The following is a 15409-nucleotide window of genomic DNA, read 5'->3' on the forward strand; positions in this document are numbered from 1 at the left end:
CTTGCGGTGAGAATGTAAAATGGTGCAACAGCTACAGAAGAGTACGGCAGTTCTTTAAAAAGTTAAAAAGAGGGACACCTAGGTGGCTCAGTTGGTTAAGCATCTGACTTCAACTCAGGTCATGATCTCACGGCTTGTGGGTTCAAGCCCTGCATCCGGCTCTGTGCTGACAGCTCAGAGCCTGGAGCCTGCTTCGGATTCTGTGTCTCCTCTCTCTGCTCCTCCCCGACTCATGCTCTGTCTCTCTCTCAAAAATAAACATTTTTTTAAAAAAGTTAAAAGAGAATTACCATATGATGAGCAATTCCACTGTTATATAGAAACCCAAAAGATGTAAAAACAAGAGGTGCCTGGTTGACTCAGTCAATAGAGCATGCGACTCTTGATCTTGGGGTCACGACTTGGAGCCCCACATTGTGGGTACGGTTTACTTTAAAAAAAAAAAACAGATTTTAAAAAATAATAATATGAAATACAAGAAGAAAAAAATCCAGAAAACACATTAAAAAAAAACAAACAGGTGTTCAAAACCACTTGTATACAAATGTTCAGAGCAGCTCTATTCACAATACCAAAAAGTGGAAACAATGGAGGTGTCCATTAACTGATAAATGGATAAACAAAATGTCCTGTCTCCATATAATGGAATATAATTCAGCCATAGAAAAGAGAATGAAGTACAGGTACATGCAAAATTATAAATGAACCTTGAAAACATTACACTAAGTGGAAGACCCCAGATACAAAATGTCACTGTATGTTTCCACTGATAAGAAATAGCCAGAACAGACAAATGCAGTGGGACAGAAAGCAGATTAGTGGCAGCCAAGGACTGGAGGTAGAGAGGAGCGGGGAGCAATTGCTTAGAGGGTATGGGATGATAAAAATGTTCTGAAACTAGATAATGGTGATGGTTATACAACACTGTAAATGCACTAAACGTCAGTATATTCAACACTCTAAAATTATCAAAGGCAGGAGTGGGGGCTGGCTGGCTCAGTCAGTACAGCATGGAGCTCCTGATCTCGGGGTCATAAGTTCAAATCCCACGTTAGGTGTAGAGTTTATGTAAAAAAAAATGGTCAAAATGGTAAACTTTATGTTGTGTATATTTTAACCACGATTTTAAAAAAGTATGAATACATCACATAGAAATTTAAATAACAATATAAAAAATTAAGAGCAAAAACTGGAATTTTCTGTCATGTGAATTTTATCTCAATTTAAAAAAAATACTGTGGAAATAATTATTAGACATTCACTACAGTGAAAGGCCAAAGGAGAGTCTACTACATATATATAATCCTATCATATATGTCTGAAAACAGGGGGTACCTGAGTAGCTCAACCGGTTAAGCGTCCAACTCTGGATTTTGGCTCAGGTTGTGATCTCATGGTTCATGAGATCGAGCCCCGTATCAGGCTCTGTGCTGACAGCGTGGAGCCTGCTTATGATTTTCTCTCTTCCTCTCCCTCTGCCCCTCCCCAGCTCACTCGCTCTCTCTCTCTCAAAATAAATAAACTTAAAAAAAAAGTATGAAAACAGAAAATTAAAGTAAAATCTTTATCTTTATCTACATTATATGGATGGATACCAAATGCCCATGTTTTGGTATAATCTGGCCTTCTTTGATCTAGACTATGTCTTTATGTATAAATGAAAGTTGGTGGGGGAGCCACAAAGCACAGACCACTGTCTGCAAAGAAAGAAAATCATTTAGGGATAATACAATCTCTGTGTAAGCAGAGATTAAATCTCTAGGTTGTAGAACTGGCAGGGCGTGGTTCAAAACAGCAACTAAGGAAAGGTGCAAAAGATAAAAACAAAGAACAAAATTGGCATTTTAACAGACTATTTTTTGAGAAAGAGAGGGCGCAAGTGAGCAAGGGCAGAGAGAGAGAAAGAGAGAGAGAGAAGAGAGAGAATCCCACCAGGCTCAGAGAGGTAGAGAGAGAGAAGTGGGGCTCACCCAATGCAGGGCTCATGCTCCCTTGAAGCAGGGTTCATCCGAAGTGGGGCTCATGCTAGTCCAAAGCAGGGCTCAAGCTCACCTGATGCAGGGCTCAGACTTGTGAACTGTGAGATCATGACCTGAGCCAAAGTCCAAAGGTTAACCAACTGAGCCCCTCAACAGACTATTTATTAAAATGGTTAAAGACAGACTTCTGAATAGGATATAAAATATTAAGGTATTAACTGTAATAGCAGCAAAATGGGCTATGTGCTTTAAAGACCACAAAGCTTGTCCTTCCAAGCAACTGTGGAAGGCAAAGAGATAATTCCATGTATTTTCCTAACACTCTCTGTTAGAGCACTTGAAATTTTCAATAAAAACAACCTTTTCTAAGAATGAAAGTATCACAGCCATTTTATTACAAAGAAACAAGACAGAAATATCCAGGAAAAGAGGTAGATTATGAATGAATGGATTAACAGCATGAGAACCATTTGCCTAAGTAAAAAACTGACAGGAGTAATAGCCAAAAAAACGTAAGTAGAGATACAGTGTTTTCTAATGACATTATTTATATTATCAGACAGAATACCTGGAGAATCCAAAAGACTCAAATGCTCAGTGAAGGGATCTATCTATCCATGCGTAGTAGATACTCAAATGTTGTGCTAGAGAAATGCTGATAAAGGAGGTTCAAAGGCAAACAGAGACAAAATTAAAGGAGAGTAGAAATTACCTCTGCCAGAGACCAAAAATTTGGTGAGAAATTAAAAGGAAAAGGAGAAGGAAAGGACGCTTAAAACTCGTCTTTATGTTTTATTTCTGTAAACATCTGGTACAAAATGTTAAATCTATTCTTTTTTATTAAGAAGGTGGTTTGGGGGGCACCTGGGTGCCTCAGTCGGTGAAGTGCCCAACTCTTGATATCAGCTCAGGTCATGATCTCGCTATCTCCACCTTGGGCTCAGTGCTAAGCGTGGAGCCTGCTTGAGATTCTCTCTCTCCCACTCCCTCTGCTCCTACTCTGCTCACGCATGGTCTTTCTCAAAATAAATTTAAAAACTTAAAAAAAAAAAAAGAAGGTGGTTTGGTAGGAAGTAAGACCAGGGTACCTGGGTAGCTCAGTCAGTTAAGTGTCTGACTTCGGCTCAGGTCATGATCTGAGTTCATGAGTTCGAGCCCTGTGTAGGGCTCTCTGGTGTCAGCACAGAGCCTGCATTGGATCCTCTGTCCCCCACTGTCTCTCTCTGCCCCTCGCCAACTTATTCTCTCTCTCAAAAATAAGTAAACATTAAAAAAAAAAAAAAAAGACAGACCAATGAGATGCTTTCATTTTTGTAACACAGTAAACTGAAAAGGGCACTGAAAGGTGCTCAGAGTGACTTCCCAAAAAGCCTCAAAACTGATCAAATAATGACTAAAGATCAAATATGATGAGGTTAGAAATATTCTACAAACACTAATATCTGAGAAGACCAAAATTCAGCTGGTCTAGTGACTACAACATGGGATACAGAGGAAAAAGAGAATTAAAGGCATTGACATTAAACCTTTTTTTTTAAGTTCTTTATTTATTATTTATTTCTGAGAAAGACAGAGAGAATGCGAGCAGAGGAGGGGCAGAAAGAGAGGGAGAATATCAAGCAGGATCTGGGATGTCAGTGCAGATCTCATGAAACTGTGAAATCATGACCTGAGCCAAAATCAAGTCAGACACTTAACTGACTGAGCCACTCAGGAACCAGACATTAAACTTTGAAAAACCAATTCTCTAACTACAATAACAATATAATTTTATTTTTTTTATTTTAGAGAGAGAAGAGAACACGTTTGAGTGGGGGAAAGGGGCAGTGGGAGAAGGAGAATCTTAAGCAGCCTCTACACTCAGCATGGAGCCCGACATAGGGCTCAATCCCATGACCCTGGGATCATGACCTGGGCCAAAATCAACATCAAGAGTTGGATGCTCAACCAACTGAGCCACCCAGGTGCCCTGACAGTATCATTTTAAAAGCATTTTCTGAGGGGCACCTGGGTGGCTCAGTTGGTTAAGCGTCCGCCTTTAGCTCAGGTCATGATCTCATGTTTCATGAGTTTGAGACCCGCATTGGGCTCTGTGCTGATAGCTCAGAGCTGGGAGCCTGCTTCGGATTCTGTGTCTCCCTCTCTCTCTGCCCTCCCCGGCTCATGCTCAGTCTCTGTCTCTCCCAAAAATAAACACCTTTTTTTTTTTTTAATATAATGTAAACCATTTGAAAGGGAGAGAGAGACAGAGCATGAGTAAGGAATGGGCAGAGAAATGAAGACAGAATCCAAAGCAGGCTCCAGGCTCCGAGCTGTCAGTACAGAGCCCAATGCGGGGCTCGAACTCACAAGCAGCAAGATCATGACCTGAGCCGAAGTCGGATGCTAAAGCAACTGAGCCACCCAGGTGTCCCAAAAATAAACATTAAAAAAAAAAAAAAAGAAAAGAAGCATTTCTGATATCCTGAGACTTCAAAACAGCCTAGACGACCAGATCCTTGCCAAGAGGACAAATTAAAAATTACTAGATCATTCCCTTCTTTAGCCTCTCTAGTTTTAGGAGAGGCAAAAGAAAATGAATAAACAAAAGCAAATACCACACCAGTGCAACCTGTCTTAGTCTCACATTACGACTCAATTTACTCTAACCAATAAATTTGATTTTTCTGTATACTATACTTCCCTACAAGACCAATAAATCAGTTTATCCTCGTTTTCCAATTAAATTAGTTCCACTAAATTCTTACCTTTAACGATTAGACACACGGGTTTCCACACTGAAATATTTGTGCTTTCTAAGTCAAAATGGAATCTTTACAACCTGCCTACCCTTTTCTGGATAAGTTTTGGAATGACTCCAGCATCTTAAAATGCCTAAGAACTCCACATTTATACCATGTTATAATTTTTACTGCAATAAAAGTTGTTATAGCTACTATATAGATAGAAAAAATGAGAAATATATTCAACTGTTAACAGTGATTATGTCTAAGGTTCATATTACAAGACATTTCCCTTTATACTTTTTTTTAAACATTTCCCTTTACACATATATATAATTTCTATAAGCTTTTGTTCTTTTGAAAGCCTGTATTAATCTACAGTCAGGAAAAAAAAACAGATAAAGAAATAACCTTGGGGCACCTGAGTGGCTCAGTCGGTTAAGCATCTGACTTTAGCTCAGGTCATGATCTCACAGTTGGTGGGTTTGAGCCCCGCATCGGGCTCTGTGCTGACAGCTCAGAGCCCAGAGCCTGCTTTGAATTCTGTGTCTCCTTCTCTCTCTGCCCTTCCCCCAGTCATCCTGCTCACGCTCTCTCTCTCTCTTAAAAATAAACATTAAAAAAATTTTTTTTAAAGAAATAACCTTTACTGCAATTATAAAATTACTTCAGTATTTGCAGCTTGAACTTTAATACTTAAGGAAAGACCTGGATTTTTCCATCTGTAATTCTAATGAGCTGAATATTTATTTTAATGAAAGTTCTTCAAAAATGTCATTAGAGTTCCTATGTTAACACCTGCTGATGTTACCAAAGGACTGAGAAAAACTCTAGCATTCTGCTGTCCGATACAGGAGCCCACATGCACCCAGTTAAATTAAAAGTTAAATGAATTAGAATTAAGTGAAGTTAAAAATTCAGTTCCTCAGTCATACCAGCCACATCTCAAGCACTCAAAGTCACACATGCTAGTGGCTCCTGTACTGGACAATGCAGGTATAGAACATTCCCATCATTGCAGAAAGTCCTTCTGGACAGCACAGCTCTACAGTCAACTGCATCTTATCTGTCATGATGATTATGCTTACAAAATGAGAAGAAAACTAGTAATTTTTTTCTCCTAAGACTTAATAAAACCCATGGGTATTTATAAAAGATGTATTATTGGTGGCTGCTATGCTTATTGGACTTTGAAAAAGTCCTATCATTTTGGAATGAGTTTTGTAAAATGTTGTCCCTACAGTGAGTGCCCTTCACTCAAAGCCATTTTACCACGCAAGCCTGTGCCCTTGGTTCACACTGATGCTTAGTACAGACACTTTCTGACTTGATTTATACTCAACTATTTTTCCTCACTTGAGCAGTTACTTGAATCAGGTTGTTATTTTAATCATTGCTTTTATAATATCTTTCCCAGTCTACAAAGCAAGGTAAAAACAAGACAACACCTTTGAAAAGGGCTGAACTTGATTTCAGATTTGCTGACCTCACTGGTTTTCCTCGAATTCTAACTTTAAACAATTCACAAACTCCATTTCAAGCTAGGAAAGCATAGAAGAATTCTCCTATTACACAACAAAATCTGGAAGCTTTATAACATCAGTGCATGGTAAAGTATAAAGTGAAGGCCCAGGTACTCAATCAAGATAAAGGTGTGTAACTACTAGATCTTCCCTCATCGGGAGACTGATACTGATTATTTATAAAAAGCCCAATTAATGTATCATAAAAAGGCCAAAGAACCCCAAAAAGAATACAGTCACTATTCAATTCTGCCCATGGACACACACACACACACACACACACACACACACACACACACACACACACACACACAAAGAATATAGTCACTAAACACCTCTGTTGGGTGTTTATTCCCACCCAAAATCACCCAAAAGTGATTGCAAACATCACACATATACCAAGTCTCACCAATTTCTCCTTCTTGTCCAGGCTTAGGAATGCTAATAGAAGTTTTGGTTTCCACTTCTAGTTTCTTCCTAGTGTCCCCTCTCTTTCCAACTATATGCCTATAATATACAGAAAATTTAATTAATGGAAGGATAGTAAGTCAAATGCATCAGAATAAAAAATTACATATTTAAATCATATGTAGCCAGATACTCTCTTATAGAAAAGTGCATCAGTAAAGGCTCAATATTTGTAGAGGAAATTACAAGTCATATAGCTTTATAGAATGTGCTGCAATACACCAATTGGCAAAATAATGCCCTAGAGTCAGTTCAACATATAAACAAAATAACCACGCCCAACACCTATTTGCTCTTCAAAGTTAGATTCAAAATCTGGGTCTGCAATTCAGTAAAAAGAAAGCTGGCATAGTCTCAAAAGGCACTCCCAGCAACCAGTGGGTCTACAGTTTAGGGAAAATGTTGTCCTTTCGAGAGCAAATTAACTATATTATGAGTTCATCCTGCAAGAATTATCCTTAATAAAATAAGGGTTGGGGCACAGGGGTGTCTCAGTAAGTTAAGCGTCCGATTCTGGATTTCAGCTCAGGTTATGATCTCATAGTTCATGAGATCAAGCCCCACATTGGGCTGTGCACTGACAGCACAGAACCTGCTTAGAATTCTTCCTCTCCCTCTCTCTCTACCCCTTACCTGCTCATGCATGCATGTGCGCATGCTCGCGCGCACTCTCTCTCAAAATTAATATTAAATAATAATAAAATGAAATAAAGGTAAAGAGCTTGGCAAAGAGAAGGGTCCACCATTCAGGACAGATTATTCAGAACAGCTTCAAAAGCAAAAAGAATAAATATGTAACCCTCAGGCTGAATTCAGCAATACACGTTTTGTTCAGGAGATTTCACCTAAAAATGGGGAAATTTAACCTAAAAATATAGATTTCCAGGTTCTTTAGAAAAATTAGAAGATCTGACAACTCATGGAAATAGGCTGGAGCTTACTCTAGTCCCTAAAAATGGAACATGAGCTTATCACAAGCCCCATCACGCCCTACTCTGTTTCATCTACTCCAATTCCACCATCTATTGACTCACTTACATTACTTGCCTGGGCCTCCTAGAATAAATAGTTCTGACAATCCAAGGTTATCTTCTGGAACCCAGAGTAATTAGATGTGTTAAAGTAAAGAGACTACTGGGGCGCCTGGGTGGCGCAGTCGGTTAAGCGTCCGACTTCAGCCAGGTCACGATCTTGCGGTCCATGAGTTCGAGCCCCGCGTCAGGCTCTGGGCTGATGGCTCAGAGCCTGGAGCCAGTTTCCGATTCTGTGTCTCCCTCTCTCTCTGCCCCTCCCCCGTTCATGCTCTGTCTCTCTCTGTCCCAAAAATAAGTAAATGTTGAAAAAAAAAAAGTAAAGAGACTACTGGATCCCTGGAGAAAAGTTTCAGAGTCTATAAAGCACTGAAGATGCAAAGACAGGACCATAAAGAGAAAAAAACTTCCCATCATCAACAATATTTCACCTTCTATGACTTCAGTTACAGTACCCAACCACATGAGTGACTAGGTCTAAGACTGTGCATTTGTTTTTAAATGGAATAACCAGCCCAATTATTTCCATTAAGATGCACTGTAGTAAGCTGGTTTAAAAAACAAATGTTTAGAAGAGGATTGAAACACAATTCTCCAGTGGTTTGTCTGTGTTGGGCTAGAGAGTCTATTCCACCAACTCTGTCAGGCTTTAGTCTTTCCATGCCTTATCAATAAGGGGTACTTACCTTTTTTTTTTTAATGACAGAGAGAGTGAGAGAGAGCACGTGTGTGGGAGCAGGGGAGAGGGACAGAGGGGAAGAGAGGGAGGGGAAGAGAGAAAGAGAGAGAGAGAGAGAGAAAGAGAGAGAGAGAATCTTAAGCAGGCTCCATGCTCAGTGCAGAGCTCAACCTGGGGCTCAACCTCACAACCCCAGGATGATGACCTGAACCAAAATCAAGAGTCAGATACTCAACAGACTGAGCCACCCAGGATCCCCAATAAGGGTACTTTCAACCAGGCTACTGTTGTTAGCATGTGGCTAGTAGAGAAGCCTATTAACGAGTAGCTGGCTTAGGGCACCTGGCTGGCTCAGTGGGTGAAGCATGCAACTCTTAATCTCGGGGTTGTGAACTTGAGCCTCATGTTGGGCATAGACATTATTTAAAAATAAAATCTTTAACGGGATGCCTGGGTGGCTCAGTCGGTTGAGCGTCCGGCTTTGGCTCAGGTCATGATCTCGTGGTTTGTGAGTTCGAGCCCTGTGTCGGGCTCTGTGCTGACAGCTCAGAGCCTGGAGCCTGTTTCGGATTCTCTGTCTCCCTCTCTCTCTGCTCCTCCCCCACTCGTGCTCTGTCTCTCTCTCTCTCTCTCAAAAATAAATATTAAAAAAATAATAATAAAATAAATAAAATCTTTAGGGCTAACAGACACATGAAAAGATGCTCAACATCACTCATCATCAGGCAAATACAAATCAAAACCACGATGAGCTATCTCACCTCACACCTGTCAGAATGGCTAAAATTAAAAACACAAGAAACAACAGGTGTTGGCAAGGATGTGGAGAAAGGGGAACTGTCTTGCACTGTTGGTGGGAATGCAAACTGGTGCAGCCACTCTGCAGAACAGTATGGAGGTTCCTCAAAAAACTAAAAATAGAACTACCCTATAATCCAGCAACTACACTATTAGGTATTTACTGAAAGGATACAAAAACACATTCAAAGGGGTACATGCACCCCAATGTTTATAGCATTATCAACAATAGCCAAATTATGGAGAAAGCCCAAATGTCCACTGACTGATGAATAAAGAAGATGTGGTGTGTGTGTATACACACACACACACACACACACACACACACACACACACAATGGAATAGTACTCAGCCATCATAAAGAATGAAATCTTGCCATTTGCAATGATGTGCATGGAACTAGAATGCATTATGCTAAGTGAAATCAGTCAGTCAGAGAAAGACAAATACCATATGATTTCACTCATATGTGGAATTTAAGAAACAAAACAGATGAACACATGGGAAGGAGGGAGGAAGAGAAGAGAGGGAAATAAACCATAAGAGACTCCCAATGATAGAGAACTGAGGGTTGATGGAGGGAAGTGGGTGGGAGATGGGCTAGATGGATGCTGGGAGCACTGGATATTGTATAAAGTTATGAATCACTGAATTCTACTCCTGAAAGCAATATTACACTGTATGTTAACTAAAATTTAAATTTAAAGTAAATTTAAAATTAAATTTTAAAATACATAAAAATAAATAAAATAAATAAAAAATAAATAAAAATTAAAAATAAAAATATTTTTTAAAAACAATTTTTTAAAAAGTAGCTGGCTCAAAGTATTAATAGCCTAGGCATTTTAGAGAGGAAGTAGTTGAGGTTAAAGGAGTTTTAGACTCAAATCCTGGGCAAGTCATCTAACCACTCTAAGCCTATTTCCTCACTTAGAAAAATGGAATGAATAATACCGAAGTACAACAAAGTTGGTGTAAGGCTTAAACGTGATCATATATAAAAGGGCTTCCCAGTGACTGGTACATAGCTCGGTATATTCCATGCTATCCCCAAATGGCATCCTTCCAATTAAGACTACTGCCAGGTTCAAAAGAGGTTTACATGAGGAATCTAAAACATTCACTACAATAAAAAATACACAGTGAAGGGGCGCCTGGGTGGCTCAGTCAGTTAAGGGTCCAACTTCGGCTCAGGTCATGATCTCACGGTTTGTGAGTTCGAGCCCCGAGTCGGGCTCTGTGCTGCCAGCTCAGAGCCTGGAGCCTGCTTCAGATTCTGTGTCTTCCTCTCTCTCTCTCCCTCTCCCTCTCTCTCTCTCTCTCTCTGCCCCTCCCCTGCTCATGCTCTGTCACTTTCTGCCTCAAAAATAAAACATTAAAAAAATTAAAAAAAAAAAAAAAGATACACAGTGAAAAGGTGACTCCTTAAGGTAGAAAATCCAACCAGATCAAGTGGTTCTCAATCTTGGCTACGCCCTGGAATCACCTGGGGGGCTTCAAAAACCAATGATGCCTGAATCCAGCTCCCAGAGACTCTGTTTAATTGGTCTGCGGTACACCCAAGTATAGAGAGTTTTAAAAGCTCTCCAGGTGATTCTAATGTGTACCTGACACAGAGAACTAAAGAATTACATCTAGTCTATGGACAGGTGTTACTACTATTAAGATATCATTATAAATTAATTTGGTCAAGAAATTTATTCCTTGATCCAAATAAGCCTAAAGAAATTATTAATAAGAAAAAAAATCTTCCTAATAAATACTGTCTATTAATTACAATTGAGCAGAACTAATAACTAATCTAACATGCAAGTCACCTAGAACATAATGAATACTTAAAATATATAGAATTCAAAAGATCAAGTTGGAATCAGACATCTAAGGAATTTTTACACACCTAAGTGGTGGCAAATACACACACACATTAAGGAAAACAGTTACATTGATTTCACCAGGAAACTGAACATGACTTTCTAAAATCTTGTTTCTTAGAAGAAAATGTCACTGGAACCTTAAAGGAAAATGAGCTGTCAGGTTTAGCATTTGGTTTCCCATTTGGGCACATGCCAAGAGAAGAATTTCATCCTTAACAGGTGTTTCAGAATATTCTCAAGATTGGTGAAAATGAACTGATTTGCCTCTTGGGGCTTAAAGGGAATAGGATTCCCTATTTGTAGATCTCCTCCACAGAGGAGCTTGAACAGACCTAATTCACCTGGTACAACACAGAATAACAATTTACACACTTCCTAAACCAGCCTATATCCAGAGATGTAAGTCCAAAAGAAGCCAGTTAACCACTTAAGCTAACCATGTTACTGTGGAGACAGAATGTGGGCAATCATGTAAGTAAGCACAGAGTGAAGTGATCACAAAGTTTCTGAGCAAATTCATAAAGATGACCCTGAAGAAAGCATCAGTCTTTGACAAACACTGGAGATTAATTGAACAGACACAGTCCTGCCTTCCAGAAGTCTCCCATCTTGTGGAGAAGACATCATATAATATGCAAATAAATATACATAACTGAAAAGTGCTACAAAGGAAAGGTAGAGGGTGTTACAAAAACATATGGTAGAGTAATCAGCGTGGTTGGTGGGGATGAAGATGTCAAAGCAAGGTTCCCTAGAAAGAAGAATTTAACAATATAACTAGGTAAGGAAGAGAGAGTATAAGGCAAAGGGAACAGCATATGCCAAGGCTCTAAGGCAGGAACGAGCACAGCACACTTCAGGAACTGAAGAAAACTAGCTAGGCTTAAGTGCAAAACCAGAAAAAGAGTGGTGTGAGTTGTGACTGAAAATGCAGGGCTGGCAAGTCACGTTCAAGAGTTTGGCCATCACTCCAATGGAAGAGAATTCCATCTGCAATGGAATATGTTGGCAGATAGAAGCAGAGGTAATAAAGTAATCACATTTGCCTTTTAGAAAGACGCCGCTACTCTCAATGTGAAGAACTGATTGGGAGGAGAACAATAATTATGTGCCTAGTAAGTAGGTTGAAGTAATTCACAGAAGATGCGGCAAGTGGTAGATTCAAAAGACAAATTTAAGAGACAAAACTTAACAGGACTTGGTGATACATTTGGAATGATGAAACTGATCCATTATCAGTCCTTAGAAATTCTAGGACATAAAACACTAAACTGTTTTGTCATTAGTAATCAAGCACTGCAGAAAAGTGTAGGAAAGAGTCATCTTCCTGCTGAATTTCCTGTCAGTATGTCCCGTGAAGCTGGGGGCCTCACTCACTTGTAGAGCAGGCTGGGGGCCTTCACGGTACACCGGAAACCTTGCTGGGTCTGCACCACCTCGTAGGCATCACAGGGCTCTTCTGCACACTCCATGAAGCCTGCAGAGAAACCATCACACCTCACTCACAGCTGCTGCTCTGCGGAGAAGTCTTCTCCCCACCTGCCAACCACTCTCAAGGTTTAAAAAAATACACATGTACAAACACTTTATATTGCAGAACACTGCTCTGACAGATTCCTCCTGATCTGCTCTTGGAAGAAAAATAAAAAACACGTGACTATGTTAAACCTTCCAGTCTTAGAACCCTGTTAAAGTAGTGTATACGTACCACTATTTAACTGTTTTCTCCCAGAAAGATAAGACACAATAAAACTTTTTTACCATTTTTTATGGAGATGTAATTCACATAACATAAAGTATCCTCTTACAATGTGCAAGTAAGCAGTTTTTACTATGAGGACAAAATTACTTCAGTGAATGAGATAGCAGTGATAGCAGGAGAACTTACACCATTAGGCCAGCAAAAGAGAAAGGAGGGTCAAATAAAGGAGATCAAGTCCCCAAGGCTAAAGGAAAACAATGGGAAAACCAAAGGGAAGACTGACCCCCAAGGCTTAGAGCCTGATGAAAAAGTTTATAAACCAAAAGGAAAAGGAAGCAGAGAACATGAAAGGCCCTATTCATGCATTAAACCCAAGCCCAATTTAATTGACTTAGAAGTATTCATAATCAGGGCGCCTGGGTGCCTCAGCTGGTTAAGCATCTAAGTCTTGATTTCGGCTCAGGTCACGATCTCACGGTTTGTGAGTTCGAGCCTTGCATTGGGCCCCTGCACTGAGGGATTCTCTCTCTCCCTTTCTCTCAAAATAAGTAAACTTAAAAATATATATATTCATAATCCATCTCAACTGTTTATTTCACTTCTTAAAATCATCCCTACGGGGCACCTGGGTGGCTCAATCGGTTAAGTGCCCGACTTCAGCTCAGGTCATGATCTCACAATTTGTGAGTTCTAGCCCCACGTTGGGCTGTGTGCTGACAACTCAGACCCTGGAGCCTGCTTCGGATTCTGTGTCTCCCTCTCTCTGTGCCCATCCCTCACTAGTTCTCTCTCTCTCTCAAAAATAAATAAAAACATTAAAAAAAAAAAAATCATCCCTACGTAATAATGAAGTTACATTAGTCACATATTTGGAAATGCCTATATGATTACAAAAAGAAAAATCACAACATAACAGTAATAACAGCTAACATTTTGGGGCACTGGATAAAATGTATATTTCATTTATTTCAACAATTTATATATACTACTTCACAACTTTACAGATAAAGGAAATTAATTTTGTCACAGAATATTAATGGCTACTGTTAAGAGTTTATTAAAATTACCCCTTATTACATTTTTGTCTCTGCACAGAGATGAAACATGATTTACGGACTGCAACTGAGAATGGCTCAGCAAATTGAAACTAATCAGTCCCCTCAGACATCCACACAAATGGAGCTAGGTAGAGGCCAAACATCTCAAATTTCAGTGCTCACAAAGAACACTTTAAAACAGAACAAAACACTGCTTCCACAATTCAGAGACCACTGTACTAATCTGACCCAAGAGCAACTAGGATTACCTTGACAGAAGTCTTCATCTTCTTCTTCATGTTGATAAGTCTGTTCTTGGATGGGATTTTTTCTGTAAATCCGTCCACCAAGTCTTATAAGCTGTGGGCGCAGAACTTCCATGATACTTTTTCCCAATAGTTCTCTAGTGAAATCCTGAAAAACAAATGATCATTTTACCTTGTTTTAATCAGAAATAAAAACCCTCTATTATATGGACCACTATGCAATTGGACATCTGTTCAAAGTACACACTAAGCAAAACCAGCCCTATTCCCATTAGATTTCCCCTATCTGCGAGCTGTTTCCGTAACAGTATTCCATTCCTGGATCACTCTAGACAGTAATTTGTTTTTGTGTTTAAATATTTTACGTTTAAGTAATCTCTACACCCAACATGGGCTTCAAATTCACAACCCTGAGATCAAGAGTTGCATGCTCCACAGACTGAGCCAGCCAGGTGCCCAGGTGCCCCTAAACAATAATTTGTAAACTATTTCAGCACTCCAAGAAAAGGTGATTAAATGGTACTCAGCCCAGAGGCCCCTGGATGGCTCAATCGGTTGGGCAGCAACTCTTGATTTCAGCTCAGGTCATGATCTCAGAGTTCATGGGTTCGAGCCCCTTGTCAGGCTCCACACTATCAGGAGCCTGCTTGGGATTCTCTCTCTCTCTCTCTCTCTCTCTCTCTCTCTCTCTCTGTCTCTCTCTGCCCCTCCTCCACACACGTGCAACCAAAAAAAAAAAAAATATATTCAGCCCTCTATACACAGGTCATCCATGACTTTGTGAGAATAGTATTTATTACTATTATTTATTAGTTTAACCTAAAGAGAGTAAGAAACAATTTTCTGTTTAACCACTTACTAAGTGTCTCACCTTGGTCTATCCAACATAATTAAAAGGATTAGGAATGTTTAGCACACTTATCTTTCAGGAGGTAAAAACAACCTCTAAGTACTTTCAGAGATGCTAGAAACATATACCTCAAAATTAGATCCAATTGCCCATCAAAACAGTTAAACTATCACTTAACCAAATGGTTCTTCAAACCAACACATTGCTATCCATTTCTACAGGCCACTACCCAAAAACTGTACATCACTCACCGAGAAGCCAAGCTTCTAGTCACCACTTAATGAATCAAGAATTAAAGCAAAGGTTCCTTAAGGGCTGGGCTGGCTGTGGTTAAGTTCAACGAATGTTCCTACATGTTACATAGTCTTGAAGCCCAAAATTTGAGAGATCCTCCAAAACTCGACCCGTCCTTACTAAATATACTAAATCTCAATCCAACCCTCAGCAATTAAGTCACTTTAATTGGTAATTTGCTTCC

At 39.6% G+C, this 15409-nt stretch overlaps 1 protein-coding gene across 6 annotated transcripts in view; it reads right to left on the reverse strand.

Annotated features, from left to right (window-relative positions):
* The window catches only part of ASCC1 (activating signal cointegrator 1 complex subunit 1), a 110939-nt gene that overhangs the window by 94630 nt on the left and 900 nt on the right, over window positions 1-15409 (reverse strand). For all 6 annotated transcript variants that reach the window (XM_025918277.2, XM_086679950.1, XM_086679948.1 and 3 more), the window contains exons 2-4: window positions 14085-14229; window positions 12454-12553; window positions 6635-6732 (exon numbers count right to left, since the gene is read on the reverse strand). In XM_025918277.2, coding sequence (XP_025774062.1) covers window positions 6635-6732; window positions 12454-12553; window positions 14085-14196 — 310 coding nt within the window. In that variant the 5' untranslated portion in view covers window positions 14197-14229. The remainder of the gene's footprint in view (window positions 1-6634; window positions 6733-12453; window positions 12554-14084; window positions 14230-15409) is intronic.

This window comes from Puma concolor, chromosome D2, assembly GCF_028749965.1.
Source record: "Puma concolor isolate L17-30 chromosome D2, mPumCon1.1.hap2, whole genome shotgun sequence".
NCBI lineage: Eukaryota > Metazoa > Chordata > Mammalia > Carnivora > Felidae > Puma > Puma concolor.